General features: G+C 44.0%; 1 protein-coding gene and 1 pseudogene across 2 annotated transcripts in view; both read left to right on the plus strand.

The window, feature by feature from the left end:
• Window positions 1-1,211, plus strand: part of RYK (receptor like tyrosine kinase) — a 91,934-nt gene extending 90,723 nt beyond the window's left edge. For both annotated transcript variants that reach the window (XM_059064160.2, XM_059064161.2), the window contains exon 15: window positions 778-1,211. In XM_059064160.2, coding sequence (XP_058920143.1) covers window positions 778-889 — 112 coding nt within the window. In that variant the 3' untranslated portion in view covers window positions 890-1,211. The remainder of the gene's footprint in view (window positions 1-777) is intronic.
• Window positions 1,212-4,950: 3,739 nt separating this feature from the next.
• LOC131757401 (tropomyosin alpha-3 chain pseudogene) lies at window positions 4,951-8,816 on the plus strand (annotated as a pseudogene).
• The last annotated feature ends 4,894 nt before the right edge of the window (window positions 8,817-13,710 follow it).

Here is a 13,710-nt window from a genome sequence, read left to right on the forward strand (position 1 = left end):
GTGAACTGATATACGTATAAAGAAGATGTTCTGGTCTGGTGAGTGGGATAGTTCCTGTTTCCTGCTTTTATCACATAGCTAGTCTTCCCATATAATGGGATCGGAGTGGGCAGGAGGCTGTTCAGGGGTGATTGAGTCTCAGTTCCAGAATCCCCTGAAGGTTTTTATACTGTGGCAAGGTGGCAGCTTTTGCACAGATTTTACTGTAGATACAGGATTCTTACAGTTCAGTTAAAGGTTCCTCTTCTTCCAAGTTCTTTCTTTCAGAACTCAAATACAGTTGACCCTTGAGCAATGCGGGTTTGAACTATGTGGGTCCACTTACGTGTGGATTTCTTTCAGTGATAAATACTACAGTACTACATGGTCCATGGCTGGTTGAATATGCAGATGAGGGGGAACTGGGAATACGGAGGGCTAACTATAAGTTATGCACAGATTTTTATTCAGAGAGTCAGCGCCCCTCACCCCTGTGTTGTGTAAGAGTCAACTGTACAGGATAACACAGGTTATTATTTTGACTGTGTTTTAGGTAGTTACATACAATCTCTATTTGCTGATATATTTTGACATGTTTCAGAATTGAAATCCACAGATATCATCCAGATGACTCATTTTAGCTCTGCCAACAGATGGTAATATCGATTGATTTTTAAAAATATATCGTCCTCTCCACGCCCACATTTAGATAGACAACATAACTGGTATCATATTGACCAAAAGGTTAGGAGTACTATATCATCACCAGCCAAATATTCTGGTCTTGTCACTCTGCAGATTTGCTGTGATGGCTTGTTGCTGGGCCTTAGATCCGGAGGAGAGGCCCAAGTTCCAGCAGCTGGTCCAGTGTCTCACAGAGTTCCATGCAGCCCTGGGGGCCTACGTCTGACTCCTCTCACGGTCCCCCAGCGTCAGAAGGAAGGAGCCTGCCAGGGCTCACGCAGCCGGTCATGGATGCCGCATATGCCATGCAGTGCCGCAGAAGCACATTTGTCTTCCAGAACACCGTGCCTTAGGAATGCTTTAGAATCGGAACTATCTAAGGCAGACTTAATAATGTCAAATATTTTCTAGATATCACTTTCATTAGGTTGAACTGAAAATGTTTTTGTAAATTTTCTGGCCAAAAATTTTTTTAAACATAGTTAACTTTGGACTAGGGGTACATTCTTACAAAATAAATAAACAGTTTTTAAAATTGTTTAAACACAGATATTTGGAATAGCTACCTTAGTGCAACTGCTTTTTATTTTTTTACTTCATCAAGGTAATGTAGGTGATTCACCTTTAAAGTTTTGTTTGTTTGTTTTAATATTTATCACTAGTCTTGGGAATGGTTTGTCTTCAAGATGCAGTACTTTTTCTTAGGAAAAGAAAAACAGAAAAAGATGTCGGTTTGCCTTGTACAGGAAAAGGCAATATTGGAGGAAGAAAACTTAAAGAAAAGCTAGAGGGGAAAAAAAGAGAAAAATACTTATTAGAAACAGAAACTGCTCTTCCATGGAGAATTGTTTTTTATTTTTTTAATGAAAAGGAGTTCTCCTTTCTTATTTTGGGGGAAGTAGGAGCTGAGTTCATTGAAACACCTTAATTTTGGCAGAACCTAGCATTTCTGTGAGCCAGAAGTGGGTTTGGGGCAGGTCAATTGTAAACAGTGGCGATCTTATTTATTTTTACTCTCTGGAAAAGGAGATAACACAATTCCAGAAAGTGAAATCTTGTTTCTAAGGTTAAGAATTCCTTTTATTGCACCTAGAATAGTGCCATGCACAGAATGGGTGCTTGAGTTGTTTTGAGTAAAAAAATGTAAACAGGTAGATTTTGTACCTATCTTCAAGGCTGGCTTAAGTATAAAATGGTTTTTTAAAAACACCTGAGAAATTAAAGGATTTGTTTTATATTATGACAGTATTGAAAATATTGTTCATAATGAATGATTGGTTATGTCTGGTAAGTCTTTGAACACACAACAGCTAGGTAGCCCTGTTTCATTTCTTGGGTGTCTCACTCAGACTCCCAAGCCCTAACACAAGTGCAGCTGACTCTGCTCAGCCTCCAGGTTCTAATAAAAAGTTGAGATTATTATTACAAGGAAGTATTACAGCACTGAAACCTTTCTCCAGAGCTGTTAAATTCAGGGTATGTATGTATTTATACTTGGCTAGAGTTGGCCTAAGGCAGAGTTGAACAGACCTCTTAAATAGCTAGGCGTGCATGTGCCTGCCTCTGCTCCCGTTCTCACGGGTACGTAGGAGAGAACGCATAGCAGTTGGAGGCTTTTGCTGTTCTTAAAGGAGCTTTATGAATCAGCAGCACATCTGGGAAAATAGCTCACATGGTATGTGCTGCTCTGTCACAAGTAGGCCAAGAAGCATGAGCTTTTTTTTTTTTTTTTTTTTTTTGCAGTACGCGGGCCTCTCACTGCTGTGGCCTCTCCCGTTGCGGAGCACAGGCTCTGGACGCGCAGGCCCAGCGGCCATGGCTCACAGGCCCAGCCGCTCCGCGGCATGTGGGATCTTCCCGGACCGGGGCACGAACCCATATCCCCTGCATCGGCAGGCGGACTCTCAACCACTGCACCACCAGGGAAGCCCAAGCATGATCTTTCTGTATGCCATCTATTAACACTGGCTCTTCGGTTTTATGAAATACTCAGCCCTCTAAGGGGCCAGCTTTTTCAAAGCTCTTTGAACTTTGTAAGTTACAGAAGTTTTGGTTGACAACCTGCAATCTTAGAAGGCATTCAGTCAACAAATATTTATTTATAGCATTTATTATGTATTATTATGCACATGAAGTGAGTGGTTCTGCTGTAGCATCCCTTCCAACATTCAGTGCATTTTTTTATGTGTTCAGGTTAGTGCATTGTTTATATATCACAGTTCCATGCACAAGATCGGTTCAAAGAAAAAAGTGCTGTCATTGACTTCAGTCCCAAATTAGCATTTAGTAAGAGGTGCTCTCAGTTTGCTTGGATGTGTGGTGCCTTTAACCATATCTCTGTTTGTAAGCTGTTTTATTTTATGTATGTATATTTGTTTTAGAGGTGGTTTAAGACTTTAAATAGATTTTTCTTACGGAACTACTTGGAGTCACTGACTTCAGTGAAAAGAGCAGTTACGAGAGTTCCATGGCTGGTCTTGTTCCAGTGGTTTGTGAATATTACTGAATAGATTTTGTAGAAAATGTACTTTTTATAGGAAAGAAGCAAATTAGCAAAGCACTGATGTGGTATAAGCTGGCTCTAGTGACTAAGAGCTCTATTACATTCTCTCCTTTCTTGTAACACCCCCATTGTAAGAAAATTTTATTTATAGAAGTAAGGAGGATTGGGTTATTCATTCATTATGTATTTATTGAGCACCCACTGTGTATCTGGCCTTCAAGGTATGCAGGGAACAAGACATGATGTTCCTCCCTTTCTAGGTCTCACATTCTGGTTAGAAGAAGCAGATAATAAACATAAGTAAGATTTTGGTAAGTGCTATTAAAAAAAAATACAGAGTGGTATCATAGAGAATAACTTTACATGTCTTTAGTCAGGCTTCTCTGAGTAGGTGGCATTTGAGCTGAGATCTGAGTAACAAAAAGCCACCTATGAGAAGATTCAGGCAGAAGGGACATAATTGCAGAAGCATTAAAGCAGGAATGAGCTGGCCTCCAGTGTCAGCCCTTCCTGTTCATCCTCCAGCTGCTGCCACTGGAAGAAGAGAACAGAGGCCAGTGTGGCTAGAATATAGTTGGGGAAGAGGTCTGGGAGATGTAGGAACAGACATTGGAGCAGGGTTGGGGGTGGTTGTAAGCCATGGGACACATTTATATTCTAAGTACGGTGGGATTTCATTCAAGGAATTTTAAAAATTTTTAATTTTATTTTTTGACATCTTTATTGGAGTATAATTGCTTTACAATGGTGTGTTAGTTTCTGCTGTATAACAAAGTGAATCAGCTATACATATACATATATCCCCATATCCCCTCCCTCTTGTGTCTCCCTCCCACCCTCCCTATCCCACCCCTCTAGGTGGACACAAAGCACCAAGCTGATCTCCCTGTGCTATGCGGCTGTCAAGGAGTTTTTAAATAAGGGAGTGACAGTGATCTGATTTGCAGTTTACAGAAGATTATGCCAACATTTTTTGTGAAGATTAGACTGTCGGGAGGCAAGGGTGGAGGCAATGAGACTAAGAAAGAAACTGTGGCATAGATTAGGAGAGAAAAGATAGTGGTTTTGGACTAATTTGAGTAGTGCAGGAGATTGGGAGGGGCAGATTGGACCTGGATCCATTGGATGTTGGAGGGTGGGGTGGAGAAGGAAAGAGAGTGATCGGGAATAACTAGTTGGTTTGGAGCTTGAACATATTGTCTGGCTGTATGGCCAGACTATATACTGAGATGGAAAAAAAAAAAAAAAACTCTAGGAGGAACAGGATTTTGCCTTGGCAGGGGGAATCAGTAATTTGTTGCACGCCATGTTCGAGATGTCAATTGGTCATCTAAGTGGAGATTTTGAGTAGATAGATGAGAACCTGCAGCTCAGGGAGGAGGTCACACTGAACATATAAATGTAGGAGTGTAACATACTATATTTGAAGCCATGATATTGGATGAACTTGCTTCGGGAGTCAGTGTAGATGGAGAGGAGGTCTTGGGACAGGGTCCTGGTAACTCCAACTTTTAATGATCTAGTGAAGGAAGAATAAATAACAGAAAAAGAGAAGAAACCACAACAGTTGGAAAAAGCAACAACAGAAAAACAGGAAAAAAGGAAAGAAAGTATTTCAAAGTGGAAGAAGAAGCCTGTGTGGGATTTGGCATTATGCAGTTATTGACAGAAGCAGTAGGGATTGGAGCAAGTGGAAGTGTAAATACTAGGTGGGACAGTGGAGACCCTACTTGAAAGTTTTGCTGTGAAGGGAAATGGAACAGAACTAGAGGAGATCAAAGAAGTATTGAGGTGGGGGGTTGTGGGGGCAGGCACGGGGCATGTTTGTTTTCCAGGAGATGTTTCACTGGTGATGGCAATGAGCGAGCAGAGGGAGAGAAATCCCTTTGGGTGTGGAATACTCTTCGTTCTTGTCATTTCATCTGCAAGCATGAAAGCCTCTCCACTCTAGCCACCAGCCTCTCGTTGTGGTAAAGGTTATGTTTTTATTGGGGGAAAATGCGAGGGTGAAGGGAAGTGGTGCACAGAACTTCAAACGTTTCCATTATATGAAAACCTGCCTTTGTTGAGGTTGCTTCCTTAGGACCTGAGACCTGCCATGGTCTTGCTTACCATCATCATCTTTTGGCCTCTTGCCCTGAAACTGCTGGACTGGCCTTGGTCTGTATCCCACCCAACCAGCCTCCGCCAGAGGAATGCTTCCTAAAACTGAGCTGTCCCTGCTCAGAACCGTTCAGCCCCTTCCCAGAGCCTTCAGAGTGGAGTTCAGAGCACCTAGGTGTACACAGCCTCCACGCATCTCTGCTGTGTCCCCTCCTGCTTCACCAGCTTACCACTTTCCTGCCTGAGCGTGGTGCTGTTTCATGTGTCCTTTCCTTTGCCTGTGCCACACTCTACTCCAGACTGCCCGGTGCCCAAGAGACTCCCCTGACACCTCTCCCCGCTCCTCCATAGTTGCTTTTCAGCCTTGTTCCCTGGGTTTACATTCTGACAAAGCTAAGATGGGGGCTTATTTTTACCACTTGGCTGTTTATATTTCTTGAGGATAGGAACTTGTGTTTCACTCAGGTCTGAATCTCCACTGCTTACTTAGTGCTTGACACATGGTAGGGTTGAATATTTAGTGAACTGGTAAGTAACAACATCTAAATTCACACATGAGAGCAGTTAGGCTTTAAAAAAAATGGTAACTCTGTAAAACATCTCATTTAAAATACTGTGTTCTATTATAATGTGATATTTATATTCAAATTTAAAGGGTTTAAGTTTTATGCAATATAAACCAATAAAGCATGAAATAAAAAGAGACAGATTGGTAGGGAAGACCATATCCCATCCCAGTGGTGGCTTAAGCACCCCCCAGCCCCACCCCCAGCCACCTTTTCATTGATACTTCATTTTCCCTTTTTCTTTGGTCACAGAAACAGCCTGATTGCAAATTCTGTTTCATACTTCTATAAGGTCAACTTTATTTGGAGGTGTACATGAAATAATCATTTCAAATGAAGTAATTCATTGACTTGAGTGGAAGATCCTTTTACAGGTGTTACTCTCCTGTACCCTTCACCCCCACCCATACGATAAAAAGGAGGTGATATAATTTATGGGGCTAGAAAAGAAAAACGTAAACAGTTGCTTGTTAATAATTTTTGTTTCTACGTTCATTTTTGCCCTTAATAGTTCAGAATAACATTGAACTTAATCCTCTGGGACACATGAACATCATGCATAAGTGTACTGAGAACATACATTTTATATATAAGTAAACTGAAACTCTGGGCCTTTGTTTTCTCTCTCAGAGTGCTGTTCTTTAAGGATTAAGGCTGACCAGGCCTAAAGGGTTTAATGGGAAATGTCTTCTAACCCTTCAAAGAACAGATGTTAGAAACGTATTTTTTAAAAAATTGGGAATCGATTATAATTGAAATGATTCCTCCTTGAGCAAATAATATGCCATTTGCGGAGAAGCGACCGCAGCTCCAGGCAGAGGAGGCAGGAACCCGAAGGCGAGCAGGGGCCGGGTGGCACCATGGCCGGGGTCACCACCACCGAGGCGGTGAAGCGCAAGACCCCGGTTCTGCAGCAGCAGGCCAGGGACGCGGGGGAGAGGGCCGAGCACCTCCTGCGGAAGTGGAGGAGAAAGGTGGCTGGGGAACAGGCTGAGGCGGCCTCCTTGAACCATAGGATCCAGCTGGTTGAACAGATGGACCGCGCTGAAGAACGCCTGGCCGCTGCCCGAAAATGCTGGAGGAAGCCGAGAAAGCTGCTGATGACAGCAAGAGAGACATGAAGGTTGCTGAAAACTGAGCCTTAAAAGAGGAAGAAAAAATGGAGCTCCAGGAAATCCAACTCAAAGAAGCTAAGCACATTGCAGAAGAGCAGGTAGGAAGTATGAAGAGGTGGCTCTTAGGTTGGTGATTATTGAGGGAGACTTGGAAGGCACGGGGGAGCGAGCTGAGCTGGCAGAGTCCCGTTGCCGAGAGACGGATGAGCAGGTCAGACTGATGGACCAGAAGCTGAAGTGTGTCTTGAGTGCTGCTGAAGAAAAGTACTCTCAAAAAGAAGACATACGAGGAAGAAAGATTCTCACTGATAAACTCAAGGAGGCAGAGACCTGTGCTGAGTTTGCTGAGGTCGGTAGCCAAGCTGGAAAAGACAGCTGGTGATTTGGAAGATGAACTGATAGGCACCGAAGAGGAGCACCTCTGTACACAAAGGATGCTGGACCAGACTCTGCTTGGCCTGGATGAGATGCAGAGCACCCCAGTCCCGCCCTGCACTGCTCCCCCCTCTGACCCCGACTCCGCTGAGGCCTCCCTGCCCGAAGCTGACCTTTAAGCTGAGGGCTGACCTTTAACTGGAATGCTGCTTTCTCCTTTCGCCATGTCTCCCACCCCCACCCCTGGGCCCTTTTCGCCAAACTGTCTCTGCCTCTCCCCAGAGATTCCATTTGGGCTAGAGGCTGAGCACCTTTGGGAACAACGTTTAAGGGAATGTGAGCACGATGCTAAGTGTCTTCAAAAGCATGCTGTGAGGTGCACATTTTGTAATTACCTTTTTTGTTGTTGATGTAGCAGCCATTTGTAAAACATTCCAGATACTTCCATAGTTCTGAAGCAGCAGTCTAATGCCTTTCTCACTTTTGGAAGGTAACTTTTCAGCTTAATGCATATTGCCCTCTCCATAGAGGAGGGGAAAAGGGATGGGCCTGCCTTCCTGAGAGCCAAACAGCCCAGAGAAGGACTCCATTTTGGGAAACCTCATTGCTCTGCAAAACGTCCCTGCCAAACCAGAAAGGTGATTCCAGAAGGAGTTAGCCAAAAAAAAAAAACAAAAACAAAACACTGTTCAGGTTTTCAGCTTTACAGTATTTTGGGGCAACTTTTTTTTTTTTTTCCATCAGAAGTGACCAAACGAAATTAAGATGGTGAGACCTCTGAGACCAAATCCTTGTCCCAGCTCTACCCCTTTCCCAACCGCCCACAGAATGGATCATGTGCCCCTTATTTTGAGGTGACCACTTATTTGCTCTCCTGCCTCCTTGAAAGAAGGAAAGAAAATTATGTTTTACCACTGATTTAGCCATATGAAACTCATCACCCTTTTCTGGGTCTGAAGCTGCTGTCTCTAAAAGTGCCATCTCATTGTACATTGTATCAGTGCTGGAGAAATCTTGAACAGCTTATGTACAAAAGTGTTTTTAAATTTTATATTATTTTGAAACTTTGCTTCTTTGGAGTTGGGGCACACTGGTCACGCCATCTGGCTATGAGAGCTCTCTACAGGCTGGGCTGGCAGTGTGCTGATCTTTTAAAGTTTCTTTCCCTACCCGATCCCCACTTTTTGGTGAGGTTTCGGTGAGGTCAGTTAGGTGTGCATCCTACAGCAAAATTGGCTTAAAATGTACTCTCCTTTGGTGTTGTCTCTTTGGGGGCCGACTGGGAGAAAGAAAAACCAATAGTGTAACTGTTTTGATACTGAACATTGATAAATGTCTTTTTGAAATAAAGAACCAGGCCCTCCAAAAAAAAAAAAATAATAATGCTATTTGCTCGTATTTGGTTCATCAGTATTTTAAAACTAAAGCATTTTTTAGTGATTTGTTTTTAGAGAGGGGTAAGCACTCCCTTGGGGGTATACAAAAATTGGGAAAAACATGTATAGTTTGAAAATAAAATAACTATTTACCCTTTAAAAAGAAAACGCTGACTCCACGGTGTCTGAATGTTACATTTGGAATCAACTTTTTTGTGTCTTTCTGAGTCTACTTTTTATTTCCTTTTCCTTCTTGGCTCCAAGAATCAGCCCAGGCTGATGTTAGATAGGCGTGCATCATTAGGGATAGCCTTTGGCTGCAAGTGATAGAAATACAACTATAATCACTTAATGAAATACAGGTTTATTTCTCTCCCATAACAATTCCAGAGAGAGACAAACCAGGGCTTGTGCAGTGATCCCAAGATATCATCCGTTACCCGCTACCTCCATTTTTGCTGCCCTGTCATCTTTAACATGTTTTTGTTCTGAGGGAACCCCCAGGGCCTAGACTTTTAGTAGGCAAGAAGATGAGAAAAAGATAAAAGGCATGAGTTACTTGAGTCTTTTTTGAGGAGACAACTTTCCCATAGTATACTTCCTCCAACACCTTACTGGACAGAACTGTAGCATATGGGCACCCCTAGCAGTCCAGCATCTGGGGAAATCTTTTTTTTTAAATTTTATTTTATTTTATTTTATTGTGTGGTACGTGGGCCTCTCACTGCTGCGGCCTCTCCCGTTGTGGAGCACAGGCTCTGCACGCGCAGGCCCAGAGGCCATGGCTCACGGGCCCAGCCGCTCCGCGGCACGTGGGATCTTCCCGGACCGGGGCACGAACCCGTGTCCCCTGCATTGGCAGGCGGACTCCCAACCACCGCGCCACCAGGGAAGCCCGGGAAGTCGGTTTTGTTGGATTTTTTTCAACAGCTTTATTGAGATTTAATTCACGTGTCACCCATTTAAAGTGTACAACTCTGGGGCTTCTCTGGTGGCGCAGTGGTTGGGAGTCCGCCTGCCAATGCAGGGGACACGGGTTCGTGCCCTGGTCCGGGAAGATCCCACATGCCGTGGAGTGGCATACCGAAAATAAATAAATAAAGTGTACAACTCTGATTTTCAGTATATTCATAGAGTTGTGCAATCATTGCCATAATTGAATTCATTTTTACCAACACACAAAGAAAGCAACCCCATGCCCATTAGCAATCACTCCTAATTCCATCCCCACCCCTGCCCTCGGCAACCACAAATCCATTTTCTGTCTCTCTAGATTTGCCTATCCTAGACCTTTCATGTAAATGGTATCATACAATATGTGACTTTTAATGTCTAGCTGCTTTCACTTAGCATAACATTTTTGAGGTTCATTCATATTGTAGCATGTATCAGGGTTTCATTCCTTTTTATTGCCAAATTTTCCATTGTAATGGGTATATATATATATATATATATATATATATATAAGCTATTCATTCATCAGTTTATGCACATTTGAGGAAACTTTTTAGTTGAGCACATTCTTACCTTGAACAAAATTTGGCTTCCGTTGGTAGGAAGGTAGGGATGGCTGTTGGTGGGCAACTAGCAATGTCTGCCCCTGTGCAGAAATGGGGTAAGGGACTGGTATCTGGCCTCCTTTAGCAGTATATCACTGCTCCAGAGTATTGTCAGTATGAGAGGAAGTGCAGTGGTTATGAAGTCTTTGCCAATGTGGAGTGTCCAGTCAGCTTGTTTTCAGGTTGGTAAGTACTACCATTATTTGAGAAGAAAGCCTGGTAGGGATTACTAGGTAACATTTTAGCCTCTATGTCCAGAAAACCCTACTATTCCATCGTGATCGCTATTACTTTGGCCTCGGCCCTACTATTTTCCACGAGTCCATAATTCTGCCACCGCTTTATAGATTTGGCCTTGCAGGGACATTTTTGTTCTCAGTGTTTGGCCTGCAGTATCTCCCACCAGGTGCCTTTCCTCTAGCTTCATGGTCTCACTACCTAGGGCCTTTGGAAGCTAGAGATTAGCTATCTGTCTCCATAAAAATTCTTATTAAAAGATCTTAAACATTTGTTTATTCATTTAATGAAATATCACATGAATCTATTGGACTATATTTTATATGCCTTTTAAAAGACTATTTGCATTCATATAAGGTTTGTTAAGTTTGAATTGGAACTATTTGGTGATAGCATTACTATATAAAGAGCACCTCAGATGTTGTCTACATAACTCAGAGAACAGGACACTCTGGTAGACTTGAGGAGGAATTGGACATAGGCCCTGGCCCCAGAAAAGTACTAGAGTTCATATTCTGAATAAAGTTCCTCTAACTCTGACTTGCTCAGGCCAGGATGGGTTTGACTTGACCGACATCTCTTCGTCAGGAAGTGCAATGTCCTGATAAACCTGTGTTTACGTTTTGTATTGGGATCTCTAGGCAGCGTCCCTCTGGGCTTTGCTCTTTTTTTCCCCTTAGAAAGACCCACAGGTGACCTGACTGAAAGGAGGGCAGCTTTATTTGACCTGACAGGCATTCTTGGTCAGCGAAGCAGACTCTTGTCTCGTGGAAAGTACTCCCTAGGGTCCTTCTTGCCTGTTCTGGGAAGGCAGGAAGAGGAAGAGACAGGACGCTGCAGCCAGGTGCTGTGCGTTTTGTGAAAATCTGGGACTGGCTCTGCCCCGAGGGCCTGCCCCTATCTCCACTGTCATTGCTGGCCACCTTGGCCCTCTTCCTACTCTTCAACATCCTTTGTTGCCAGCCTCACCATCTGGCTCGTGTCAAATGTCCCTCTGCAAGGAACCTCCTTCCCTTTCCATGGGATACAACATTTCACGTGCATTAAACAATAAGATTTAAAAGTAGATATAAAGACTGCTTTTTTCCCCATAACCATCTTAGCGTAGCATCGCATTTTAAAGCTGAAAGAAGGGTAACCTAACTTTTATTTTAGGAAACAATTCAGTATCACTTCCCAGACACAGGATGAAAAATAGGCTTTTTCTCATGGTGATTTTTAGGGAGGTGGGTGGTTTTTTCCAGGAAGGGGAATTAATTTATTGGAGTAGTCACTAATGCTCCAAAAGTGAGCACTTTAATATATATTTGTCTAATCAGTGAATGGGGTTTTTTTGTTTGTTTTTTCAAGATGTGTGGGCAGTTTGGTATTAGAACATAGTGCTCAAGGCAGAGAGTGGCAAGAGAGAAGATTCCAGGGGTAAACGGCAGATGTGTCACGAAGGGCCTAACATACTGAGAGGTTTAGACTGTGTTCTGTAGGTGACGGAGATTCAGTGGAGGGCCTCCATCAGGTAGTGATGCAGTCACATTTGTTTCCGTGATGTTACTGGCAGGCAGGCGCCCACTGCTGACTGTATGTCAGGCATTGTGCTAGTTGCTTGTCATGTGTCATCATCTCATTTAACCCTCACAGTTCTGTTAAGTAGTATTGTCACCTCCACTTTGCGGTGGAGGAAAGGAAAGCTGAGGTGGGTTGCACAGGTAGTATGTAGTGGAGCTGTGAATTTAATCCAGGGAGTCTAATCAGAGCACAGAGAAAAGGACACCAACCATTGAGATAAGAGGAGAGGACAGCAGGGGTGTGGAGAACATGGTGGGAGACCCTGCTTGGTGGTCTCCACATTCGTTGTGCCATAAGACAGGATTGTTGAGAGCGAGAGGTTGGGTGGGGGCCTGATGAACATGAGAGTTGGAAGCTTTGACTAGGGGAAATTTGCAAGGGAGCTGATGAGGATCAAGTGCTAGGGGGACCTCGGCTGAGGCCCGGAGACGGGACTGCCCTGATGGGTCATGGCATTGTCCTCCACACACTTGACAGTAGTAGAATCTGCTGTAACAGCGAGTGGGTTAAATATGATGAACGTTTATTCCTCTCTCATGTTACAGTGCAAAGGGAGGAGGGTGGAGTGCCTTACTTTTCAGGACCGTTCAGGGTCCTCGGTCCCTTCCAGCTTGTTCCACCATTCCATAGACTATGCTGATGTGGCTGCATGGCCAGAGCCGGGTCTCTACACATCAGAGTTCCACCTCCTGAAAGCGGGGAGGAACAGGAGTGGAAAGCAAATAATTTCCTCTTAGGTAAGAGAGAGGGAAGTTGTACACATCACTTCTGCTCACATTCCATTCGTGGGAACTTAGGCACCTGGCTGCAAAGAAGTCTGGGAAATGGGTCTAGCTGGGCAGCCGTGTCACCAAATAAAACTCTAGTGTTGTGGAAGAAGAGGAGAATGGATCTGGGGCCCGGCTAGGAGCCCGCCACAGGAGAGAAGGCTGACTGGGAGGTTGATGAAGGATTGTGGGTTTTCTGGACAGGTGTGAGGACAGCAGTGCAAGAGAGTTTAGGGTGTTGGAGAGATGTAGTTCAGATGGTCAGCTGTGAGCTCCAGCTGGGCAAGGTAGTTAGACCAGGATATTGAAGGCCTGGAGTCTTGTGTCTAAGCGGTTGCAGCGTAGATGTGAGATGAAAGGAATCAGTGGTTTGTGGGTAGAGTGGGATCTGGCGTTGGGTCTAGAGGTGGCTTAGTCCTGGGAGATGGTGGAGCCATGGGTTTGGGAGAGTGACATGGTGAGATGGAGTTGTCCAGAGGTGAAGGCTTCCCGGAGCGTATTCAACGTTCCCTGCAGGGGCCAGACTTGCCACCGAAGCACACAGTTCCCTCCACCATCTGGCCCTGCTGTCCCCTTCACACGCACCTTCTTCCCTTCCCTTGCTCTCTACTCTCTCACGAAGCCAGTGGTTCTTAGGCACACATCCCTTTTGTGCCTTTACACGTAATCTCCCTTCCTGTAAATGCTGCACCATACCCCCACGTCCCATCCATCTAGGTAACCCCTCACCTGCAGAAACCACCACGCACGTCGTCTCTCCCAAGAGACTGTCCTTTTAAAATTGAATTTTTAAACTTTTTTCAGCTTTATTGAGGTGTAATTGACAAAAGTTGTATATATTTAAGGTGTACAATGTGATGGTTTCATATAAATATACATTTTG

The sequence above is a fragment of the Kogia breviceps genome, chromosome 5 (assembly GCF_026419965.1).
Source record: "Kogia breviceps isolate mKogBre1 chromosome 5, mKogBre1 haplotype 1, whole genome shotgun sequence".
Taxonomy (NCBI): Eukaryota; Metazoa; Chordata; class Mammalia; order Artiodactyla; family Physeteridae; genus Kogia; species Kogia breviceps.